Source organism: Notamacropus eugenii, chromosome 2 (genome assembly GCF_028372415.1).
Source record: "Notamacropus eugenii isolate mMacEug1 chromosome 2, mMacEug1.pri_v2, whole genome shotgun sequence".
Classification (NCBI taxonomy): Eukaryota; Metazoa; Chordata; class Mammalia; order Diprotodontia; family Macropodidae; genus Notamacropus; species Notamacropus eugenii.
The window spans coordinates 511007859-511033515 of NC_092873.1; the positions used below are offsets into that span (position 1 = coordinate 511007859).

The 25657-nt window shown below is 40.3% G+C and overlaps 1 protein-coding gene across 6 annotated transcripts in view; it reads right to left on the reverse strand.

The window, feature by feature from the left end:
- The window catches only part of FAF1 (Fas associated factor 1), a 466037-nt gene that overhangs the window by 175497 nt on the left and 264883 nt on the right, over positions 1-25657 (reverse strand). For all 6 annotated transcript variants that reach the window (XM_072649394.1, XM_072649398.1, XM_072649395.1 and 3 more), the window contains one exon: positions 14523-14609. In XM_072649394.1, coding sequence (XP_072505495.1) covers positions 14523-14609 — 87 coding nt within the window. The remainder of the gene's footprint in view (positions 1-14522; positions 14610-25657) is intronic.

The window sequence follows — 25657 nt, forward strand, 5'->3', positions numbered from 1 at the left end:
TATTGTAAAATGAGAGAAATGGCCCAGACGATTTCTATGGTCCCTTCTAGTTATGACAGTCTGTGACCTTGTTAGATGCACAAGTTACAAGAAGACAGAACTCAGAGAAGTTCCAGTCCCAGGAGAACAAAGGATGGGAGAGTCCTTGATTTCTCACTCTTATCAGTTGGCGTGGGCAAATTCCTCAATCATATACCTTGTACTCAAATATATATTCCAATTATAATAGTCAATGTCCTAAGGTCCTCCCTAGTTCTGAAACATACTGTGTATGATTCTGGGAATCAATTCAATATCCATGCTGCTTAATTTAGCATCTTCCTAAATGAGATGCTCTTAATATCTTCCAGTATGCCCCAATTTTTCTTTTCTATTTTTTGTCCCTTAAGGGATAGGGAATCAATCCTGGCTTCCTAAAGTTTAGTCTGTAGTATCAATCTTGTATTTCTTGTCATAATTAATTCCATCTCCTGCACTTTGCAATCTGCCCAATAACAAGAACTTTATCAGACTGGTGCTGGTCTGAAGTAGCACAGCAAATGGAAATCCCCCAGGGAGCAGTCGACAGCCTTCTCTTCTAAGCAGCAAAAAGCTGTTATCATTTTCTGAATTACAGGAACTCTAAAAGGACACTCTGCTCAAGCTGCCTCTGAATGTCACCTGAAAAGCAATCACAAAAGGGCTCTGTTTCGGCTTATCTCTGAGCTCTGTCACTACGGCAACCAGCAGGGAATAAGTATCCGCAGGTCTATGAATTTAAGAATCCCATAAAAGCCAGGGCTAAGAAGGCATGTGCAGCCTCCCCAAGACTGACTGCATTAATACATTAGCAAATACTGTGAAACACTGGATAAATGTCAGCAATTATGGAAAAAGCGTCTAATAACGATATTCGTTGCCTGTCAAACCCCCGCGAGGTTTGATATGTAACTGCCACTCAAAGCTGTCGGTAATTTTCTCTTTTCTACATCTGAATCCTACATGTTCCAATTTGTACTTGGAAAGTAAGAAACTGAAAAGGCAGTTCATTCGGTGATGATCACAACTGTCAACAAATGTACAATAAAAGGACAGAAAGACTTTCACTAGTTATGGGAATAATCACTACCAACTGTCACATGTGGATGTTTATTAAAAAATGCTACACAAAGATCTATCTACAAGTAGAATATTAAAACAACAGCATGATATATGTGGTTCAACAATCGACTAGATTATTGATAGAGCAGCCACTGACTTAAAGGACTAGGACTTAAGAATGATTATTTCAAGCCCTTTTATAAGGTAAAGAAGTGAAAGTAAAATTGCAAGTATTTGGTCATTTAAGTACAATTGCAAACCCCTTGCCTCATCAAAAATGTGTCATGGGGCTCCTACTAGCCTTATACAGCCTAGAGAACTGCCTTGATGGCTATGAGGAAAGCTATTTGTAAACTTCAAAGTACTAGAGAAATGAGAGTTATTATTATCAGTATGACTAAGTAATAAGACTCATAAGCTGTTAACAATACTGAAAGCCAGGAGAGGATGGGGGAGGAAGATGTCCTACAACGTGGACAGAAGTGTCAGAAGGTAAAAGTCTCTGATCTTTCTGAAATTCTGGGATGTTCCAGGAGCTATCCACCACTCTCCCTCCAAGTCCAATAACACACACTATTTTGCTTCGCACCCCAAGAGTATTCTATACTATTCTGATGTAAGGAGTGGCGCTCTATTCTGTGCACCAAAACCCCAAAGGCACTGATTTACAGAGAAGTACCCATTTCTGAGTTGGGATCAAGGGCTTTGGAAAAGAAGGGGGTGAAAGGAAGGGAGGGAGGGAGGGAAGGAGAGAGGGAGGAAGAGAGAGAGAGAGAGAGAGAGAGAGAGAGAGAGAGAGAGAACTCTGTTGCTCCGTTGACCTTTTGAGAAGGAGGGGCCCTTGGCAGACAGCAGTAGAAGGAGCACCAACACTGAGTCTAGAGGACTGAATTTGAGTCCCAGCTCTGCCACAAATTCCCTACAACCTTCAATAATTCAACAGACACCTATTAAGCACCTATTGAGGGCCAGACATAGGATGAAGAGACATGAGGACACACCAGCAAATAAGAACCAAATAGATTATTCTGTGAAAACACTTTACAAATAGGATGTTTTTTGGCGAGTTTAAGACATTATTCTCTCTGAATCAGAAAGTGGCCCTTCAAGCCAAACGCTTCACTAGACAGTGAGACAGCTTAGGGTTTACACCGAGTTCTGAGGGTATCTCTAAGGCAGCTGCAGCTGAGTGTGTGTGTGTGTGTGTGTGTGTGTGTGACATTACTGTCCCCTCTGCAATTTGGTTTCTTCTATTATAAAATGAGTTAGTTACCTCTCCCTGCTAACACATAAGATCCTATGAAAGAGTTAGAAGTTCAGAGACTTGGGCAGATATGACTGTTCCATCAGTCACCATGAACACTGGACATTTAGCCTCCCTGGTAGTCAGTTATCTCCCTTTTAAAATGGGTCTAATAATGAACAATCACTGGGTGGCTAAGCCCTGCTAAGTGACCATTTCCTTCATGAGTTTGGCCAGGACAGGAGCAAAGGCTGCCTCAAGGAAGAATAGGTGGCCTGCCCAGGACCGTCAGGGAGCAGCCAACCAAACAGCAGAAAGGACCAGAAAAATGCTCCTCCCCTTCCCCTCAGCTCAATTTGTCCAGGGAGATTCTGGAGAGGATTTATGGAAAGGCACTGGTGGAGGAAGGACTCATTATAGTGAGATAATGGAGCCATCAAAGGAAGTATGTAGCATTGAGAATATCAGAAATCTCAAACATTTTAGAAGGCTTCTCAGGTCATTTGATCCAACCTTTCTGTCTAACTTTAAAGAACGTACAAAAGATAACAGGGGGAGTCAGTAACATTTGAAGGATGGCAGCAATTGTAATTGAGTGAGGATTTACAGAGCCATTTCAGAAGTCAGGGCTCTCCTGAACCTGTGTGTGTGTGTATGCGTGCACATGTGTGTCTGTATGCGTACATGTCTATGTCTCTGTGTGTGACCGTGTATGTGTGTGAGTGTGTGTGTGTGTCTGTGTGAGTGTGTCTGCGTGTATGTCTGTGTGTGCATGTGTGTGCATGTGTCTGTGTGTATGCATGTGTGTATATGTGTCAGTGTGTCTGTGTACGTGTCTGTGTGCATGTGTATATCTGTGTATGTCTGTATATGTCTGTGTGGTGTGTGTGTGTGTGTGTCTGCGTGTTACAGTTTTTTCAGCAGAGGGTCCTAGTCAGGAGTCAATTACCATAGTTTATCTCATAGAATAAAATTAAAATATTTCAAAATTGGAAAAGCCCATTAATAAAAATAATATTCTGAACTGATGGTGAGTGAAGTGAGCAGAACCAGGAGAACATTATACACAGTAACAGCCACAGGGTGTGAACATTGTTTCTGATAGACTAAGCCCTTCACAGCAATGCAAGTACCTAAAACATTCCCAAAGGACTCTTGATGCAAAATGCCATCCGCATCCAGAGAATGAAATATGGAATTGGAACACAGAATGAAGCAGACTATTTTCTCTTGTATTATGTTTTGTTTCTTCTCATGGTTTCTCCCATTCATTTTAATTCTTCTATGTAACATGACTAATGTGAAAATGTGTTTAATAAGAATCTATGTGTAGAACCCATATAAGTTTGCATGCTGTCTCAGGGAGGGAGGAGGAAGAGAAAATCTAAGATTTATAGAAGTGATCGTAGAAAACTGAAAACAAATAAATTAATTTAAAAAAAATAGTATTCTTTATAATGCAATACCACATGGCCATCTGTCATTTACTTGAAGAACTTAAGAAGGGGCCTTGGGAGGTAGCCTATTTCCTTTCAGATATTTCTGATTGTTAGGGAGGCTATTGTTACATCAAGTCTGTGTCTGCCTCTTTGCAGCTCTCTCCAATTATTCCATCCTATTTTCCGGCAAGTTTAATCTCTCTTCCATGTGATGATGATGATGATGATGATGATGATGAAGATAGCAAAGTTAAATTTCAATTAGTGTAAATAACGAATCTCCCTGAAGTGGTTGCACATATTTGAATGTTCATTACTCAAAGTTGTAATGATGTAAGGATGGTCATTAGTTTTAGCTCAGTGAAATGTGCAGTGTAAATGTGAAAGAAATGAACACTTCAGGGGACTGATTATTCACACTAATCAGGACCTCGCTAATAATCATAATCGTAGCTAGTGTGCATAGTGTTTTATGGTTTATAAAGTCATTGGTATCTTATTTGATCATCACAACAACTGGGAGGTAGGTGTTGTCATTATCTCCATTTTACAGATGGAGAAACTGAGGCTGGCAATGATTAAGTGACTTGCCCAGAGTCACACAGCTCATAAGTCAGGCAGGTCCAGCACTCTACTATGTCACCTAGAGCCTTTTAAATACTTGAAGACAGTTCTATTTCCCCCCTGAGTCTTCTTTTCTCCAGTTCCTGTAACTCATCCTTGCATGGCACAAGAGTTTTACAGACTCTGGGGACCCTTTCAGCTTGTCTGGGAGATTCTCCAGGACCATTTTTTCCATGCCTCTCGTCTACCTCACTATTGGGAGGGTCATCCAAGAGCAATTATGTACTAAAGATAATCCTTTAAGGTTCATGTGCTTTCTTCATAACAGTCTTCTAAGGTGGGTGGTACTATACTAATATCCTCATTTTACAGATAGGGGAATTGAGGTCCTATTCCTCCTTTCCCATCGGGTTGCACTAATTTCGGACTTCTTTGAAGATCTCTCACCATGCACCCATCACCAAGAAATCTCATCATCCTGCAATTTCCAATCAGCCATGGAGCTCACACGTCATCTGCACCTCTGACTGAAAGAGTGGAGCCATGGACTTCTCAACTTCACCAAAGACTGGAAGTTCCTTTAGGGCAGGGACTGACTTTCTTTCTCATATTTCTAACCTCAGGGGTTGGCACAGTGCACATAATAAGATCTTAACAAATGTTTATTGGTTATTGGCTGTAATTGTCATCCATCTGGCTGGCAGCAGATCTAAACCTCCTAGAAATCTCAGAATACAACAGATAAAGGACAGGGGGAGACTAAAGCCAATTCTCAAACCCATTTGTCCTACCCCCCAATTTCCTTGCTCTTATAATGAAAGAATAAATGATAGATAGGCAGACAGAGACAGACAGACAGATGAATGGATAGACAGAACATTATTTAACAGTTATGTGTTATGGACACAAGTAGAAGTAAAAACAAAGACAATCTCTACCTTCAAGCAATTTACATTCTCAAGAAGGAAGACAACAAATAAAAGGGAGCTAAAAAGCACGAGTGGGAGGGCAAGGTGAAAAACTCTGGAATCAGGAGCAAAGTGAGATGAGAAGAAGTGAGCTGAGACTGGCCTGGACATTTCCTTGAATGGAGGTTCAGTTGGGAACTCATCAGTGGGAAAAGGGGTAAGTGTGAGGGCAGAGACATTTCCAAGGTGGCACAGGTAGAAAAGAACATCAATCACGTCTATTGGTATTGAGCATGTTAGATTTTACTGCCATGGTCAGAGTAGCTTCTAATGTGGAAATTAACACCAAAAATCCTTTCTTCCATTACTCAGGTCCTCTATGGCCTTTCTAAGCCCATGCAGCAATGGCCTTGTGAGAAAGACACAGCAAGGATTATTATCCCTAATTGACAAATGGAGAATCTGAGACTCTGAGAGATGAAGTAGATGAAATGCCCAGTACAAATGAAGCTAGAAATGCCCAGCCAATTATGAACATAATCCCTCCAAAATTGATATTTAAATGTTCTCAGTGCAAGAAACGACACATGTACTATACTGTGGATGACCAAGACAGTGAGAAACAGGAGACCACAACACCAGAGTGTGCTGACAGAACTGAGTACACCCAGCCTAAAGGAGAAGACTCAGGGACACTCAGCTGCTGTCTCTAAAGAGCCAGTAACTGTGGGCAAAAGGGCATGGGCCAGGACATGGCAGGAGGAGGTAGAGCAATGCCTTGCTTTGAAGGTGGCAAGCTTCTCATTATTTGGAGGTATTCTGGCAGGGACTGGATATCATCATCAGGTATACTTTACAGAGGATTCACAACCAGGTAGGAATTGAATCAGATAGCCTGAGTTCCCTTTCACCTGGGAGATCCAGCACTATGCTGGGTGTACTCATTAAATCAGAGCCTGAGACAGACAACAGGACACATGTTGGGGCCATAGGGATTGGCTAGCTTGGGCTCAAACAGTGAAGAAGGCTGACTTGTTTGGGGTGAAACTGCCACCAAACACGGGAACTCCTCAAACTTCCATGTGACTTCGCAGTTTTGTGACATTCTCATTTTTACTTGAAAGAAAACCTCAGGACTCTGAAACAGTTAATCAATATAGTGCTAATCAACCAGAGTCACAGAATCACAGATCTTGAAGGTAGTTCAGATAATACTTAGTTCAGTACATAATTGATAGAAATATCATTTTCAATAACTTCTAAGATCCCTTAAGTCCCTTCTTGCTCTAAATCTAAGATGCTAGTTATCTAGCTTTGGTTTAAACACCTATGGACAGCTCAGTACTGCCTAAGTATTCAATTCTATTTCTTAATGGCTTGAATTATTTGGAGGTTTTCCCTAACATCCAGCTGAAATCTGCCTCTTTGTAATGACCTCCCATTGCTCCTGGTTCTGCCTTCAAAGCCAAGCAGAAGAAGGCTTATCCCTCTTTCACATGACAATCCTCCAGATATTGAAGACAGTTATCTTGTCAAAATGACATGGTTGAATAGAGCGGGACTTGAGATTCAGAAGACCTGGGTTCAAATCCTCACTTTGGACACTCAGAAACTACATGGATCATGATGGATCACGAGCAAGTCATTTAAATTCTCAGTCTCAATCATCTCACTGGTAAAGTGGAACAATGATACTTACAATATCTGCACCCGAGAGTTAACAGGAAAGTGAATGAAAGGATGGAAACTTTTCAATAGGTCAATCTCTGTATTAAGTGCTGGAGATAAAATTAGTGACGTCAACAAGTATGGATTAAGCTCCCACTCTGCACCATGTTCTCTGCTAAGTGCTGATGATACAGAGAAAGGCCCTTGCCCTCAAGGAGGCTCATAGTCTAATGAGAGAAGATAACATGTGAACGACCATGTATAAAGCAGATGTGATGTATAATATAGAAACTGCAGACAATTTCAGAAGGAAGGCACTAACATTAGGAAACGCTTCTTACAAAAGGTGGGGTTTTAGCTGAGATATAAAAGAAGCCAGAGAGTTGAAATGAGGAAGAAAAGAATTCCAGCCATGGCAAACAGTCACTGAAGCTTCATGGAGATGCAAGCTGAAATGCCTTACATGAGAAACAACAAAGAGTTCAGGGTCACTGGATCACAGAGCTTATCAAGGTAGGGGTAAAAAGACTGGGAAAGAAGATAGCTTTAAAGGTCAAACCAAGGATTTCATATTTGCTCCTGGAGGTGACAGAAAACCACTAGTTTACTGAATGAAGGAGAGGATGGGGAAGGAAGTTGGAAGACCAACTTCACAGCTAAGTGGAAGACAGAATGAGCCTTGAGATTATGGAGGAATCCAAGTATAGGAAGTCTTTCTTTGTCCTGCTTGTGAAGACCAAAGTTAACAAGAATGATGTTGAATAAAAGCCTCCTAAGATATCACCAGTACGACAAATGGGGCTTGACTTAAAATCATGGCTCCCTTGCTTACCAAGTTTGTGACCTTGGAAAAGTCACTTGATAATTATGGCTCTCCCTCTTCGTTGGGGATTGGACTGGATGATGTGCAGACAAAAGATCTCCAAGTCATGGTTTCAAGTCTGAGATCTTCTCTTGACCCGCTGAGGGCATGATCTCACTGCCTTTGATTCCTTTCCAATCACATGACCTTATGATCAGCTCATTCCCTGCTTTCACTTACAGATGAAAAACCAGGCACACAGCAGGGCAATGGCTTATCTCTGGCCACACAGCCAAGTGAGTGGCAGAGGTGACTCTGAAGCCCAGATATAGTCTATGGGCTCCCAGTTCTCTGCTTCTACCACACACATGCACCATGATGCTGCTGCTGACTTCTTGATGCCAACAAAGGCTTCTGCAGTAGCTGATGGGGAAAGGGGCACTATACTGAAGTTTGCTCCTAATAAACCTTATAAACAAATATCTTTATGTGGCATAAGGAGGAAATTGTTCAAGTGGGTCCCCAGAAAGTTAAACCATCTTAGGTATTACGTTATGGCACATTAATGTGCAAAGAAATTAATTCTATATTTTGCTGGTAACACAGTCAGAACTGTTTACACAGCTGACACATCCCAGCTGCACCCTATGGGAGCAGCCAAGCTGGGAGGATGATTTTGCTTCATAGCCGATGCCTCAACTTTTGCAATTTCAACAGACAGGACAAAGAGGAACACAAGCAACAATGACAAACATGAACAAGAAAATAATGAGCTTCAAACAGACTAGATCCTGCAAAGGAAGGTTTGGAGGTCATTCATCTGGCTGAAACTTCAATAGCAAGCTCTTCAGTCAGCATCCCTTTGGCTAAAATCTAGGAGGTGCCACTGGCCGTCTGTCAGGCCCCGCACCTGGAACTATCCAACTCTGGTCCTCTTGGAAAGAACATCGGATTGGGACTCCAAAGGGGTGGGTTTAAATCCTACCTCTGCCCCTAAGTACCTAGATGACCCTTCCTCCCCTCCATGAGAGTCAGTTTTTTCCAGCTGAAAAGAAAGAATCTGTACTCTTTTCTGGTTCTAAACTGTGGTTCTAAATTGTGCAGCTCAAGTCAGTAAGCATTTGTTGAATGTGTACTATGTGCCAAGCACTGTACTGAGTGCTGGGGATACAAATACAAGCTGAAAGAAAGCTAGTCCTTGCTTCAAGAAGCTTACATTCCAGTGGGGAAAGGGTGCTGAAAAGCCAGAGTTGAGGGGAAGAGAGAAGGCATTTGGTCAAGGGGGCATGACTGAGAAAGACCAGTGAGTAAGCAATGCAAGCTGTAGAGGAGTGAGGCAATGGTAGGCCTGGGACTTCTGAACATGGAGGCTCTGGGAGGAGCTAGCCAATCACAGGCTGGGCTTGGTGAAGAGATGCCTTAGGAACAGCCTGGAAGCTGCCTTCAGTGAACCAAAGAGCTTTCATGTGGAAGAAGATGACTTAGTGGAAATGGCATGGGGTCTGGAGGTAGACTTATAGTAGAGATGGATGAATTTGGGCAGGGTGCTTCCCCTCTCTGGGTCTCAGTTTCCTCCTGAGTACAATGAGGGGATTGGGTTCAAAGGCCTCTAAGGATGTCAGGTCTTATAACCTATTTGCATCTAAAAGGGAGAACTACAAACGAGGTAGAAATTACTGAGAGGCAGATCTGGGCATAATAAAAAGAAGAATTTACAGAATGAAGATTAGGTAAGACAGGGTTATGAATTGTCTCAAGAGGAAGTGAGTTTTCTGTCACTGGAGAGAAGACTGAATGATTCAGTCCACCTCCGGACGTATGTGAAGCACTTTGTCCATCTCCAAGTGGACCAAAATGGGAATTATTTTTCTTTTTTTGCAATCCTTCTTGGACAATAATTACATAGATATATTTCTATGTTTTTAATGTTGCTCTGCAATGGATAACTTTCCAACTAACACAGAAAAGGGGATAGCTGCTCCCCTCTTCAGTCAAGCAGAAACAATGAAGCTCTCTCATGATGAACCATTTCTTCAAGGCAGCCCCTGCTGCTGCTAAAGGCTAGCTCCAGCCATGTTGTTCCTTACTCCTGGCCATCTTCTCCTCATTCTCAGAGCTCCAGGGACCAGGCAGAACTTCTTCATCTTTCATTCTGCTCCAGGGCTCCCATGCCTCCTCATGGGTGGCAGTCTGATGGGGCCCACTATGACCCTGCAACTAGTCACCTCCATCTACCTTCAGCACTGGAACCAAAATAATACTGTCATTGCTCCTGAAAAGGACATATCAACCTATTTCCCTACAGCTCCATTCAACAGCCCCATGACTTGACAAACCAACACACCTTTCCTGGTAACCATTCACTACAAAGTGAGCTCCGGTGGGGCAAGAGCTGTCTTCTCCTTTCTATTTACAGCCCCAGCAAATAGCAGAGTGGAACAAACTCTTAATAAATGCTTTTCATTCACTTAAATCAATGAAGATATCAATTTGGTGACCCAAGTACATTCCAGAATAGTTCATCTTTTAAGAAAAGAATTCTAGCTGCTTATTAACTTCTAAAGTTCAAGGATCCACAAAGTATGCTTTAGAAAGGTGAACAGTAATGATAGGATGAAATTTAACTTAAAGAAACAAGATATTTAGTTGCCTCATCTGTAAAATGGGGATGCCACTGTCCACCTGGAGGGAGTTGAATCAGATGGTCCTGAGGTTTCTCTTAATGCCAAGATCTCCGATTTTAGAATACTCCTGTAAATCTATCAAGACCAAAAGTTGGTTTTTATTTGTTTTTTAATGACAGTTTCTTTACAGCTCATTCTATTTCCTTTTCTAAGACTGAGTTATTTGAGCTCTCTCCCTGGTCTTCCAGTCAGTTTGGTTATTTTACATTTTGGAAGGTATTCTTCTATTTCTTCCGTGTTCCCACTTTGTTAGGGTGTAATTGTACACAGCAGGTTCTGACCATTCTTCTCATTTCTCCTGCTTTTGCTGTAGTTCCATCTTGCTTTTTTCCTATTTTATTGATTTGATTTTCTGCCCTCTTCTTTTTAATCACATTAGCTAAATGCTTATCAATTTTATTAGTCTTTTCAAATAATTAGCTTTTAGCATTATTTATTATTTCTATAGTGGGTTTGGTTTTTGATTTTATGGGGCAACAAGGTGGCACAGTGGATTTGAGTGTCAGGCTTAGAGCCAGGAAGACTCAGTTTCCTGGGTTAAAATCTGGCTTCAGACACTTACTAGCTGTGTGACCCTGGGCAAATCACTTAACTCTATTTGCCTCAGTTTCCTCACCTTTAACTGGAGAGCTGGAGAAGGAAATGGCAAACCACTCTAGTATCTTTGCCAAGAAAAAAGAAAACTCCAAATGGAGTTATGAAGAGCAGGACACGACTGAAAAACTATTGTGGGTTTTTTTTTGTTTCAAGTTAATCTATTTCTCCTCTAATTTTTATTATCTACACCTCTGTGCTTACTTTAAATTTATTTGTTGGTTGTGGGTTTTTTTTAAAAGCATATTTGGTTCAATAATTCTCTCTATTTTGTTAATATATGTTTGTAGAGATATGATTTGTCCCCTGAGGACTGCCTTAGATGAATCCCGGGAATTCTGGTATTTTATTTTATCATTACTGTTTTCTTTCATATAATTATTGTTTCTATGATTGTTCTTTGAGCATTCATTTGGCTCTGTATCTTTTGTTTGTGGTCTCTGGACTAATGACTATTTTTATTACATTATGGTCTGTAAAAGATGTTCTTACTCGTCTGTCTTTTTACATTTGCCTGCAATATCCCTGTGCCCTACTGCATGGTGAATTTTTGTAAAAGTTTCGTACAGTGCTGAGATATATGTACATTCTTCTGCAGTTTCATTTAGAAGACACTATACATCTTTTAGCTCTAGTTTCTTCAGTAATTTGTTCTATTGCATATTTTCCTTTTTGTTTACCTTTTCATTACACTTACCCAAAAATGAGTTAGGGTCACTGAAGTATTTCATTACTGTGTTACTGACTATGTATTCTTATGGCTCAATGAATAGCTCCTTTATGAATATGAATACAAAGGCACCTGGAGTATTTCAGATTAATTCTAATGCTGCTGTTATCTATGGTTCCTTTCAACATAATGTTGTTTCCTTGCTTTTCCTCTTTTATTTTTTTTTAATGTTTGTTTTTGCTTTGTCAGACACTAAGATTACAACTCCTGCCTTTTGGGATTCATTAAATGAATAATCATTTTTTCCATAAATTTTTTCCTTAGTTTTTTTGTCTTTGTTTTTTAAACATATTTCTTGTTTTCTTATCCAAGCTATCATACTTTTTTATTTTATTGGAGTATTTAATACATTCACATTTAAAGTTATTAGTTAGGTTTATTATATTTTTCTTCATTTGCCCCTGAAATTGTACTGTCTTTTCAGTTATGTTAGCTTAGCTGGCTTTTTAGAGTGGTCTTCTTCCCCCTCTCCCTGAGCTCCCCTCCTCCTGTTTGTTACCCTCTTCCTTCTGAAGATTGGCTTATTTAGTTTCCTTTTCTTTACTGCTTTTATTTGGTTATGTAATTCTATCTCTCTCTCTCTTTTTTCCCTCAGTCAAAAAGAATCTACCTTCACCTTCAACTTGTCCTGTTTATTAATTTTTTAAATTTTATTTTCTGCATTCCTTTCCAGAAAGAATTTCTCTCCCCCATTCTGGTCATTATCCATCCTTCCTTTCTGTCTACTCTAGACCCTAATTTTCAGGCTCATTGCCCCTTTACTTATCTACTGCTTCTCTGTTTTTCACATTCTTCATGGAACCAAAACTTTCAAGGCCCTATTTTCTCCCTCCACTCTATACTTTAAACACTCTTCTGCCACCTTGTAGACCTCACCCCTGGACTTTATTATTTTCTGATATGCCTCATTCCATAGATCTAGGATTTTAAGTTACAAAACGTTTTTCAATGTGTCCATATTTTATTCTCTTAGAAAGAAGTGACCAGCTAAGTGTCCCTATGAAAGAAAAGTCATATGTACCACTATATTAAAAAGGGAAAAACTTCAAAAGAAAACTAAAGATATTGTTTATTATTCAAACATACTAGCTGTAAGTCATGAGACACTAGATCCAAACTTACAATTTTAAGTCATGAGACACTAGATCCAAACTTACAATTGCTCCATGGGTGTTTTTTTTAATAAGATATTTATAGAAGTCCAATTTCAACCCCTTATTTACTTTTCAAAATTAGATTTAATTTTAGAATTTTGACATATTTTCATTCTGGATTCACAGATCACCAATGAACTCTTGCAGATAGACTAACAGCCCAGCATGTCACAATAAAGATGCCTAATTATGAGTAGTCCCTTGGCAGAGAATGGAAACAGAATGGAAACCCTTAGGATGAGGAGAGGGCAAATTTATCAAACTATCTAAAGAGAGAAGTATCAGAGAACTAGCAAGGTGACAGAAAGATTACAATGTTCTAAGGTCAAAGATCTTAAAATTTTCAGGTTAAATAAGACCTAGTCCAATCAATCAATCTCTTTCAATTTTATTCAATTCATTCAAATATCTATGATGCTTCCTACAATGTACAACATAATGTGCTCAACAGAGGGCGAAATACAAAGATTTTTAAGTACAGGGTCACTATCCTCAAGAAGTTTGTAGTCTAGTGTAACAGAAAAGGCACTGAATTTCAAGTCAGAAAACTCCAGGTCATGTCTCAGTTTTGCCACATTTTAGTTATATTAACTTGCGTGACTGACTTCAGTTTTCTGAAGGTCATGTTCCCTGCATGTGAAATGGGGATGAAGATACTTATGCCACAACTACCAATATCACAAAGCTATTCTGAGTAAAGTGCCTTGCTAACCCTTAAGAACTCTATGAATGTGAGGTGTTGGACCATGTTGGGTGTTGGATCATTAACTCTATCTTTGCTAAGTGCTTTGCAAACAGTAGATGACTAGTTAATAAACACATGCTAAATCTCTAGAAGTCCTTCTTTTGCTGTATAGCTGTGGAGACTCATTCAAAAGTCCACACTGTTCACTGCCACACCCCAGTTCCTTAGCCACAATCTGAGTCAAGGAGGAGGATTCATCTTTGATTTTTTCTGTTTACCTTGAACATTTCATTCCTAAAGAATGTGACAAGATTCCAGGTGAAAACTCAGGTGGCAATCCCACTTTTCATGGGATTCATTTCACACCAGGGGACTGTGGCATAACTGAAAGGTAACCAGTCTGCCTCTATCTGGCTTCTGGTCTTGTTGTTCAATCATTTTCGGTTGTGTCCTATTCTTTGTGACCCCATTTGGGGTTTTCTTGGCAAGGATATTGGTCCTTTCCTTCTCCAGCTCATTTTACAGATAAGGAAACTGAGGTAAGCAGGGTTAAGTGACTTGTCCAGGGTCATACGGTTAGTAAGTGTCCAAGTTCAGATTTGAACTCAGGAAGATGAGTCTTCCTAACTTCACGCCTGGCACTATTATCCACCCAGATTCTTGTCTACACTAAATACATCTAGAAAAGATAATCTTGCAGTACCCCTAAAGTGCTCTGGGCTTCAGTCAGCAACTTCGTGAAATGGGGGGAGAGGAGAGAGATAATGCATGCCTTAGGGGGCTGTTATAAGAAAAATGCTTTTAGAGACATGTGAGAAGTCCATGCATACTTAACACTTTGGAAGGGATATGGGGGACTAAGTTTGTACCATTCTTCCACAGTGTGATTGACACAGATCCTTCGATATAACAGCCACAAGTAGAAGAAAGAACGACCAGAAGGTCACATGCTGAATGACGCCATTACGTACCGAGTCATCTGTCGCTGAAGGTGGCCAGCCTTCCCACAACTGATGGCGAACAGGGATACTAGTAAGGTCATATACATTCCTTTTTACCTGTTAGAAATAAATAACACGGATTACTAACATGTTTTCAATAAAGATGAAGAACATTTTCCTACTCGTTCTTTTATTTTCATGACATGGACCAGCCAGTACAAAGATAATGACCAGATTTCACTCAGACTCTCCCTTGGCCATGGGCACACACAGTACATATTTAATAAATGCTTCTTGAATTGATAAGTTTTTATATGAATTTTCTGTCTCACTTACATGAAAACTGCAAGTTGAGAAAATGAAACACAAGTTAGAAAAATAAGATGAGAAAGTAGGACGCTAATCTCACATGGAAAGAAGATCAGAGGCCCTGCCTCTCTGGTCTTGTGGCAATTTGGAGCTGGAAGGAATCCTGGGGATCACCAAGCTCAGTCTACTCTTGTTCTAAATGAATTGAAAGTCTTTTCCTCCAGAACCTGCTAGATCAAAAGCTGCTCTAACCACGAGAGCTGCCTACAAATTCAGTAAGAGTTAACATAAGAGGGGGTGGCTTTCCCACCCCTGAAGGCCTTTTAGTGGAGGATGAATAACTATATGTAGGGAGTAGGGTAGAAGGGCTCAGCTGGATGTGCTCAACAGGCCCTGGGGTCAACCAACTTTGAGATTCTGAGACTCAGGAAGCATTCAGTTCTTCTGCACATGGCTGTTCTCAAGTTTTGCTTGTGTTTTATTTTTCTTTCCAGAAATTCTAGGTCTATGTTTAACTAATAGGATCACAGACTCAGAGCTGGAATGGACCTAAGATGTTATCTAATCCAACCTCTCCTCCTGCAGAGTTGGAGAAGGGAAGGAACTTGCCCAAGGTCACCTGAGGGATGAGGCAGAAGCCCTGGGATTCTGAATGCATGCCCAGTACCCAGTCCTCTTTCAATCCCTGCATGTGGAGACTCAGTAGTGCACAGACACCCTAGGATACACTCACAATTATCTGTTTGTTTTTTCCATTTTGTAAAGTAGATTTTAAATGTTCAGTGTCAAGATAGAGAGAAAGCCTGAGGAGAAACAATTGTGATTATACAGCTAGTCTTTAGAATGTGGCCTGGGGGCACACATAGATGTGTGGATGATTAAGACAGTATCTTTTACATAGTAGAGGTTTCAAAGATGGGGGCAAAAATCTCTATAAAAATGAAGCAAAACAAGAGGATATGGGACCATTATCAAATTTAAAATGCCCCAAATTTCAAAATGGCATACTAGCATTTTCTGACCATTATTTTTATTATAGTATTCAGATCTAGCATAAAAAAATAAGGTAATCATCATTTGAAATAAATACATTTTTATTTTGAAATTCTCTTGAATAGGAAAACCTAACTTAAATAGGAAAAAGGATATACCCACGACTTTAACTTGTCTTTGGAAGCTCGTAACATCCAACTTGTCATGTTATGGACTACAGTTATCCAGTTAGCAGGCTGCATGTTCCTTAAGGGCAGGCCTATCATAACTAAACTGTGTATTTCCTCCCACTTCTGATATGCACAGTGCTTTGACACACAGTAGGTGCTTAACAAACATTTGCTCTTGTTATACCTTTGGATGTTGAAAGGGGGACACAAGAAATAGATTTGTCAACAAAAGATGATGGGATGCAGGACTCTGAGACCCAGTCACCTAAAAGAATCTTCCCTCTTCTGAGTAGTACACATTAATTCGACTTCCACTTCCTTCTTTGTAGACCATAAGATGAATATAAATTAATAAACTACAAGAATAACGAAGATAACATTTCAACCAACTCTCTTGATGGAAAAACACTAGCCTGACACTATCCCATGGCAACAATGACGTGAGTACTCCCTACTTTGTACAAGTTGGAATTCAGTACAGAATGCATTACACCATGAGATTTCAATGAAGAAAACAAAGGATATTCACTCGTGTTAAAACGTAGAAGCCTAAAGTATCATGTTGTCTAATTACAACATTTTGTATCACATTACTTTTTATTATATGTAAACACATCTATGTCACCTTTCCAGCAAAAGAGGGAAATATGTTCACTAGGTGGAAAGTAAGGAACTCAATCTATTTTTTTATCTCCAATATACACCTGTGAAAAAAGAACAGGGAGTGGAGAACTGGAGGGCTTGGGACAAGGTATGTTCCCCACTGAATTTCAAACAAACAACCATTCTTCAGAACTCCATAGCACAGGGCTAGCCTGCCTCTTGCTAATATTTAGTTCAGTCACACTGAGGTTAGAAGCTGTCATTTGTCACTATTGACCCTACAGTATCCCAACCATATGGTTATGCTAATATCTTCAAATGCTGACTCTCTGACACTATTTGCCATGCTAAGTACTTAGTAAGATATCTGAGAAACGCAAGGTCCTACATTTATAACACTGAAGGGATGGTAAGTATGGCAAAAACAAAGTCACTTCTGGCTTCAAGAGAAAAACTTCCTTTAATGTAGTTCTTTTATCAGGGCTCTGTGGGACTTGTTTTTGCTTTCATATTTAGATAACTGTCAACATAACTGATTTCCTTTATAATCTGATATATTTTATTTTATGAATCTAAAAATATGATTCTGCGAAGGGGCTTCACCAGACCAGCTGTCCAAAGAGTATGGAGAACAGGTTGAAGAAGCCTTTCTTTAGTGACACAAAGCAGTCTCCTTCTTAAGTACTACTACAAAATCATGCTGCTGATGCACACTAGGAAGCATCTATCATCCAAACATTGAGTATACATCAGGATAGGGATGAAAAGGCTGCCCTCTGATACACACACACACACACACACACACCCCCACACCACACCACTCCACACCACACCACACCAGGCGCTTAGATTCTTCACATTCCATTTTCATTACAAAATAGAACTATGAGGTATTATGAAATGAACAGTAACTCATCTCTTAACTGCTCCCAACTCAGTAACATTCCTCTGCTGTTCTCAGTTTTTAACAGCATGCACATCCTTGTTAAGTGAGTTCAGTTGGGACAAAGTACAATGCCAAACCGATGTGCAGAAGAAAATGATCAAAGTTAAAGTGATTTTAGCCAATACACTAGTATTATGGTTGCTTTGTTTCCTGGGAGGGCATGGGTTAAGAGAGCTGCCATAGAATCAGCAAGCTAGTTCCTCCACATAGACAGGGAGGGAGCCATGTAAATCCATCAGGCCTCAGTCTGATTATACCCATTGCAAGGGCTAAATTTACAACTAGATTGTGAAATATAACTAGAAGACTCTTTTGTTTAACCACAACCTTTGATTAACTATTTTCAGGAAAATGTACTTCTTTTCCCCAGTAAATCTATCCTTATCAATGTTGTAATCACATACGGATTTTACCAGTCTGAAAAAGACAACTGCTAAAAGGACAAAAACAAAAGATAGATGCAGTCAGCACCAAACTGATGGAGACATTACAAACTCCCCCCATTATCTTTATTAACTGTTATATTTAATTAACATTTAAAGATGTAATTCTGCAGGGAAGAGAAAATCCAAAAGGCACACAAAGCAATGGTAAAAATTATTCTGATCAGGAAAAATTAGCATTCGAGGAGAATGCAGTAACACAGCCCAGCTGTGAAGACGATGGGGTGGACAGATCATGTTCAAGTCATCATTGAAACTGATCAAGGACTTGGTGCCTCTCCTAGAAGGCTGGGGGTGGTGCTTGCTGGCACGCTTGACTGCCATTGCTGGACAGATTTCATCTTTGTAGACTTGCACAAAATTGTCTGTACGCACAAGTACCACTTCCCAGGGCAATGTTTCCCAAGGGCCTTTTTGTCTTACACGCTTTCTTTGATCAGCACTGGCTTAGGATCATGCTCACCCTGCGTGGTCTTTTCAAAGCTGGTCTTGCATTAAACTCTAAATCGACATGGTCTCAGGATACAAGAATCCAAAAATGTTTCAATTAGGTCTGAATGTTTTTTAATAATGACTTGGATAAAATTAATGTTCATTTAAATGTTCACATCCTGCTAGAAAATTTAGTTCATGTCAAACATGCCAAATGAAAGGACAGGTTTCTAGAGGTTCCTTTGCTGATAAAATTCAATTTCTTTCCAATTCTTTTGGCCAAAATAGTTGTGCATGACCAACAAAATATATAATTAGAGAACTCAGAACAGAAGTTAGCTGGACCTATTTTAGTGCCAATACTGTTTTTAATGGAAAAACACTTACTTCTTAGTTCTTGTAATTATCTAACATAAAAAAAAAAGTTAAAATTAATCTTGATGCCAAACTTCAAATTTCCCTGACATTCATGGTGTTTTCTGTAGTAAGAACAATACTGTGGGAAACACAACTTAATTACTTAGACGTTTTAATTTTAAACCCATTACAAATTTCATAATTTCAATTTTATCAGTAAGAAAATATTCATTTTCCATAAATATCTCCCTTTTAAAATGTAATTTTATAAAGAAAAGTTGATGTCTAAATATTATACATTTTAGTGAAAATTCCTAAAAATTTCAGCAGAATTTCTCAGAATATAACTATAAACAAGTTAATATTTTAATTGGATCACAGAACTGAGAGACTTTAGAAAGTACCTTCCTCATAAGAGTCTGATCCTTTTTCTTCCAGGGCAAGAAAAGTTTCCAAAAAAGAGGCACAGCCCTACAGAACGGAATAAAAGTTGTCTAGAATAAAAGTTGGAAGACTTGGGTTCTGCCCCTGGCTTTGCCCTAAATAGCTATGTGACTCTGGGATCATCTCTTCTCTCTGGACCTCAGTTTCTTTTTTCTGTAAAATGAAGGGAGTTGATCTATCTGATCGCCAAAGGCACTTTGAAATCTGGAAGACATTCCAAGATTCCAGAAAAATAAAAAATAATCCAGAGTGAAAGAAAAGAAAAAATGAGATGTAAAAAGATTACTGATTCTCTGATTGAATTGTACCTAAACCTTAAGACTAGAATAGCACAGTGCTCTGCACAGACTAAGAGTTTAATTATTTGCAGATTAACTGATGGGCCTAATAAATGGATGAATAGTCCTAGCTGATACTTAAGGAAAGGACTTGCTGCACAGCCTCTCCAGTGCACTAATTATGTTCAGGTCCTGATTTCCAGCTAGTCCCTGTTCCTTAAATTCTTCATGAAAGGCTTGGAGTAAAAGGAACAAAGCCAAGGACCTAAGATTCAGGTCCTTCTCAGACACTTCCCACCTGCCTGGAAGAACCTTTCTTCTTTTGGAGTGTGCTTAAAGATCTAAACCACAGTTGCACATAGCACTGGCTTTCCTAAATTGCCAGTTAAAACTCCCCTACAAAGCCCTTTCCAACAAACAAATTTTAACTACTGGAGCTAATACAAAGATGGCATCTATAATCAAATGTTGTTTAGCAAACTCATGGTAGATAACTTGACCTGTGAAACAGTAATAAACTCTAATTCAATATGTCAAGGGTTAGACCCTTAATATTTATTCTCATTAACTGCTAGAAAAATGGTGCAATTTTCTTCACATAAATAAAGTAACTAGGGAAAGGCGAAATCTAACCCTATCTTTTCCCAGAAAACAAAGATGATGTTTCAAGGTAACAGGGCCAGAGTGCTTTTTTTTTTTTTAAAGCAAGTTTAACATTGCCAGTGTTCTGCCTACTGAAAACAACTTGTGGAACTAATTAACATTACCATGCCAGTGTCAAGAACAATAACCTTCATTCTCTTTGGGACAATTTTGAATCTAGTGTGCAAATGGTCAAAGCAGGTTTCACTTCCTAAAATCCTGTCATGAACGGAATCTAGTGGAGATCTTTGGGGAGTACCTAGGACAAGTGTAAATCAATAAATCCCAGACCCAAACGGTTTTTACTATAGGAGAACACAACTGTGCTTACAATTCACTAGTGTGTGGACCAGAACCAATGTGAAAGAGCTATCATTTTCTCCCGGCACTTCAGAGGACATAGCCCCGCCTTTCAAACAACACGCCCGTTACCTGACTTTGCTATGGACTCTGTGATTTTTTTAGATTGTTTTATTTAGTCCTTCGTTCTGCTATGACCTCTTGTAGCTATGTCCTGTCCCGGTCTTTCTCTGAACACTAAGCTCTTCAAAAGAGGCATGGACAATTCTACCTCCAGTGCTCCATCTTCCTATTAGTCTCGATCTAAGTTCTACTCAGTCAAATGAAACTGTCCTCTCAAAAGAAGTTTCCCAACAGTTAAATCCAGTGACTTTTCCAGGCATCCTCCTCCTTCAGCTGACCAGACTAGCTGCTCCTGGTTGGACACTGCCTGTCTTCTCAAATCGTGCTCTTCTGTGTTCTACTGGTTCTCCTTCTAGTTCTTTCACCTTCCTTTCTTTATTTTCACTGGCTCTTTGCCCCTAAATGCTGTAAATTCTTCAGGTCTGACCCTTGGAGACTCATCTCTCTCTCTCTCTCTTTCTCTCTCTGGGGGGAGGGGGTGGGGCGGGGCTTCAGAATAACTGTTCTCCAGCCCTAACAATTTTCTGGACCTCTTGTTCCATTCACTGTGCCACGTGCTGGGCATAAAATAGCAAAACAAAGATGAGATAAATACTAACTTTCAAGGAGTTTACCATCTAATAGAAAAGAGCACATAAATAACTCTAATAAAAATATAAAAAGTCCAAGTGACCAAAGGGCTATCGCACGTCTGAAGAGGGAGAAGTCACTCTGAGATAGAGGGAAATTCCAGCCATCCAATGATCTATTGATATCTGTCACCTAGATGTTCATCTGGTTCCTCAGGACATTCAAAACTAAACTAACATTATAAAAGATTCATCTGTTATTGGTACCACCATTCTTTCTAGGCACTCATGGCTAGAAACCTCAAAACTACCTGACTTTTTACTCTGTCTCAAAATAGCAGCACAAGCTCTGGCAAGTCCTAACCCATCTAGGAAGACTTTGAGGACAGCGGTAACAATAGACTGCAAGCCTGTCATCTGAAGACAAGACTAACTGCTGGAAGGCTCATCACCAGAGGCATGAATGTTCCAATCAAAGAAATTCACTGAACCACTTATGAATAAATCATTTCCTTTGACCTTGACCCAGGGCTCAACCCCAGTGTAACCCTCATTTTCAAACATCAGTGTTAACTCCCATTTCTCCCAATGTGATTTATTTACAAAGCATTTTTCCTTACAACCACCCTGTGAGTTATTATTTCTATTTTGGAAATGGCAAAGAAATGGAAAGAAAATGGAAAGGAAAAAAAGAAAAAAAAGCTAAGTGAAAAACATTCCTCTAGCTAGTACGATTCTGAGGAAGGATTCAAACCTAGGTCTTTGATTCCCAAGTCCAGGGCTCAACGCACTGCACTCTAATTCTAAATGTTTATTCTGACTGGGAATGTCAACTGTTCTCCCATTTCACAAATGGGACAAGCTGAGGATAAGTAAATGAAGGAAGGTGAATTGTCTCAGATCCTACAGATCCAAGACTTGATCCCAAGACTCCTGATTTAATAACCAGTATGCTCCATAATACTGCCTAGAAATAAGACTAGTTAAAACAAAGGCCAAAAGTCACAGAAGTAATGGTTAGAAAAATCTAAAAGAAAATTTTAAATACTTTAATGGCAACAATCTAGAAGAATTTCCTAAGAATTCATTTGAATATGATGAGCATTAGGATTATATAAACAAGCCAGGAAATAAAGGAAACATTTTGATTTTTAAAGGACCAAACAGCCTGAAATACAAGCAAACTGTACATGAAAGAACACCCAGCCTTGAGGTAGGGCATTTGAGTTCAAATCTCAGCTCAATGGATCTTAGTCTTGCCCTGTAAACTCCTTCACATGGGCTACACTCCACAAACAGTGGCCTCCATGTTGTTTCTTACCCACAACACTCTATCCTCCAATTTCAAACCTTAACATGGATTATGCTCCTTGCACGAAAAGCACCTGTGCCTACTGGCTTCTTTCATTCATGCATCTGAAGATTCAGATAAAACTCTACCTTCTCCAAGATGGCTTTCCCAGCCCTCTCCAGAATGAAGAGTGCCTCTTCCTCGGAGATAAACTCCTATTTGTTATTTAGTAAACGAGTCATGTCTGACTCCTCAAGACCCCATTTGGGGTTTCTTGGCAAAGATACTGGAGTAGTTTGTGATTTCCTTCTCCAGCTCACTTCACAGATGAAGAAACAGAGGCAAACAGGGTAAAGTGACTTGCCCTGGGTCACACAGCTATAGTAAGTGTCTGAAGTCTGATTTGATCCCACGTCCTCCTGACTCCAGGCCTGGCACTCTATCTAGGTCCTCCAAGGAGCTGCAAGCTCAGTGCATAAGCACTGTGCCTCCTAGCTGCCCTACCTCCAATTTACCTAGTATCTATTTCCTAAGTACTAGGACATTTGTATTTAGTCTCCCCTTCTACAAAGTGAAGTCCTTGAGGGCAAGAACTGATAATGTCTTTGTGGGTCGCTCTAAGCACTAAGCTCTAAATGCTACAGAAATGCTGGTCCTCACATCCTGAAGATCCTTTCCCTGGGCCTCAGAGGGCTGTATGGCTCATCTCTAAAGTCTTGGCTCTCTACTGCTCAGTCTACCATGCTCATCAGAGGATCTCTCTGGTGCCTTTCCGCAAGAAGATCTTGATTCCACCAGGCAGGCCTGCTGAATTGTGACTCCTGACTGTTCTTTTTGCAGGGTGGAACAAGATAGAAGGAATGACCTGTCAAAGTGGCCCAGAGCTTGTGCCCTTGCCATGGGAGCAGATGGTCCTTTGCACAACAGTTCAGAGAAGCTGGTTCAAGCTGTCAATTAGTTCGAAAATGCTCTTCTGAAAGTGCTTTCAAACAGTCCCATTTGCCAGAGCAAACAGTGATTGTTATTTTTTCAACCAGCACTATTGACTTCTCAGGAAGAGAGAGAGGTCTTGGTGTCAAACGCCTGTTGGCATATGAGGTACCTAGAGATGAAAATGCTCAGAGGAAAACAAGTCAGGCTAAAAGCACGAGGGCAAATTAAAACTCAATCTTCAGCGCAGTATCTGGGGGAGGGTCTGAGTCTTTTACTCTACAGTCTTAGCTTCTTTTCCCAGTTGATTGTCCCACTCCTCATTTCTATTTTTATTTTGAAACTGATGTAAGAATCGTGACCGGGATCAGAGAATGCAGGAAGATGATGTGGGGCAGGAAACAGAATACCCACTAGGGGGTGGGAGTCAAGTGTGTAGGGGTAAGGATGTGTGTAGTTCTAGCCCAGTCATGCTCCAGGACACAAACATCCTCCCCCTTCACCTCAGACAGTAGAAAGCTTTCTGTAGATTCCAGACCTAGGTTAGAGGCTTCCCCAGAACAGAACATACTCTTCCTTCAAATCTTAAGGATCACCTTCAGTAGTGCAGACTCATCTACCCATCTCTCCCAAATTGCTTTTAATGGACTTTATAGTATATCATCTGCATCTTTTTAAAAAATCACTTCTCTGTATACATTTTGCTCCCCAGGGGAATGTACGTTCTTTAAAGACAAGGACTGTTTTCCCTTTTTGGATCCAGACAGGTCCTGACTGGTTGGCTGTTGTTCTTGGGGAGGGCCAAAAGGCCTGATCAGACCAGTATGAGTTCATAATGCTTTACCACAGGTCGGACACAAATAGTCCATATGCACATCTGGAGTGGAGATGGCTCATGGTTCTAGACACAGGTACATATGATAGATATTTACTACACTGAACAGAATGAATGAAAAACATTTATTAAGCAATTATGAGCAAAGCTAGGCGTTAAGAGCTGGGAAACCAAATAGCCTCAAGAAGTTTCTATTCTCCTGGAGGAAACCCAACCTAGAGGAAAGGGGAGGGCCAGGAAGGGCCCTTAGTTCAGAGCAAGAGTAGAGTGGATGTGATCCCAGCTGGGATGTCTACAATCTGAAGGGCTCGGCATCATGGCAGTTTCCTAGGCTGGAGAGCAGGGATTGAGTGGAGGGAAACATGGTTAAAGTCTTCTGCAAACAGTGAGTCAAGAGAGGCCATCCTAAAAGCGCAAACAAAGAAGCTAAAACCTGCAGGATAGGGTTTCTGGTTCAAGTGATAATGAGAGGGTGGCAGGAGAGAAGGACAAAGACAAGGAGAAGACGGAAAAGATTTGGCAGAACTAGAGGCAGGGGATAGAACACAAATACATGTATGAATGAATGAGAATTTAAGCCTTCAAGGTACCAAAAAAAAAAAAAAAAGACAAGGCAATCAGTCCCTTTTAAGCAATAATAAGCCTCTTACAAGAGGCTTTGATGTATGGAAAAACTTGTTAACAATATAACAATTAGAGCTGTACAAAATGCTGGGTCCTTCAAGAAGTACTAGGCTGCCTCTTCCTGTAGTTCTTCAAGCAAAAGCAAGATGCCCTCTTGTTCGCAGGCTGGGCAGATACATGCTGTTTCTAGATGGCTGCAAAAGGCTTTTTGTTTTTCTTAAAATGGAAATTCTATCACTTACCCTCTTTTGCCTCAGTCTTCTCATCTGTAAAATGAGGCTAACAGAAGGACTTAGCTTACAAGTAAGACAGTATGTAAAGCACTATGGAAACCTCACAATGCTATATAAATGCTAGCTATGATTGTATATCTGGTGTACACCTATTTGAATCAGTATCTCCCCAATTAGAATGTAAGGTCCTGGAAGGCAGCTGTTCTCTCTTCTTTCTGCCTGTACCCCGAGGGCTTGGTACAATGCCTGCCTAGCACAGGGTTAAGCAATAAATGCTTACTAACTGCTTCACTGGGTGATTTCATTACACATACTCCTGAGGTGGGCAGTCTCAAGATTATTACCCTCATTCTACAGATGGAGAATCTGAAGCTAGAAAGGAAATGACTTTCCCAGGGCCTGACCTGGCACAGAACTGGACTTCAGGTGCAGTAGCCAATCTGCCTGCTGTCACACGCTGCTCAGGCAAGGAGAAGCGAGGGCAGTGTAAAAACGCTAACCTGAGGCGTCTACCAACTGGAAACGCTCATTTTTTTTACTCTCACCTCCGAAAGCATCCCACAAGGCTTTGATCTGGCCATCCCATTCACTTTTGTGTCACAGTTCCTTCTGTCCCCCTCTAGACTCTAAGTGCCCGAAAAGG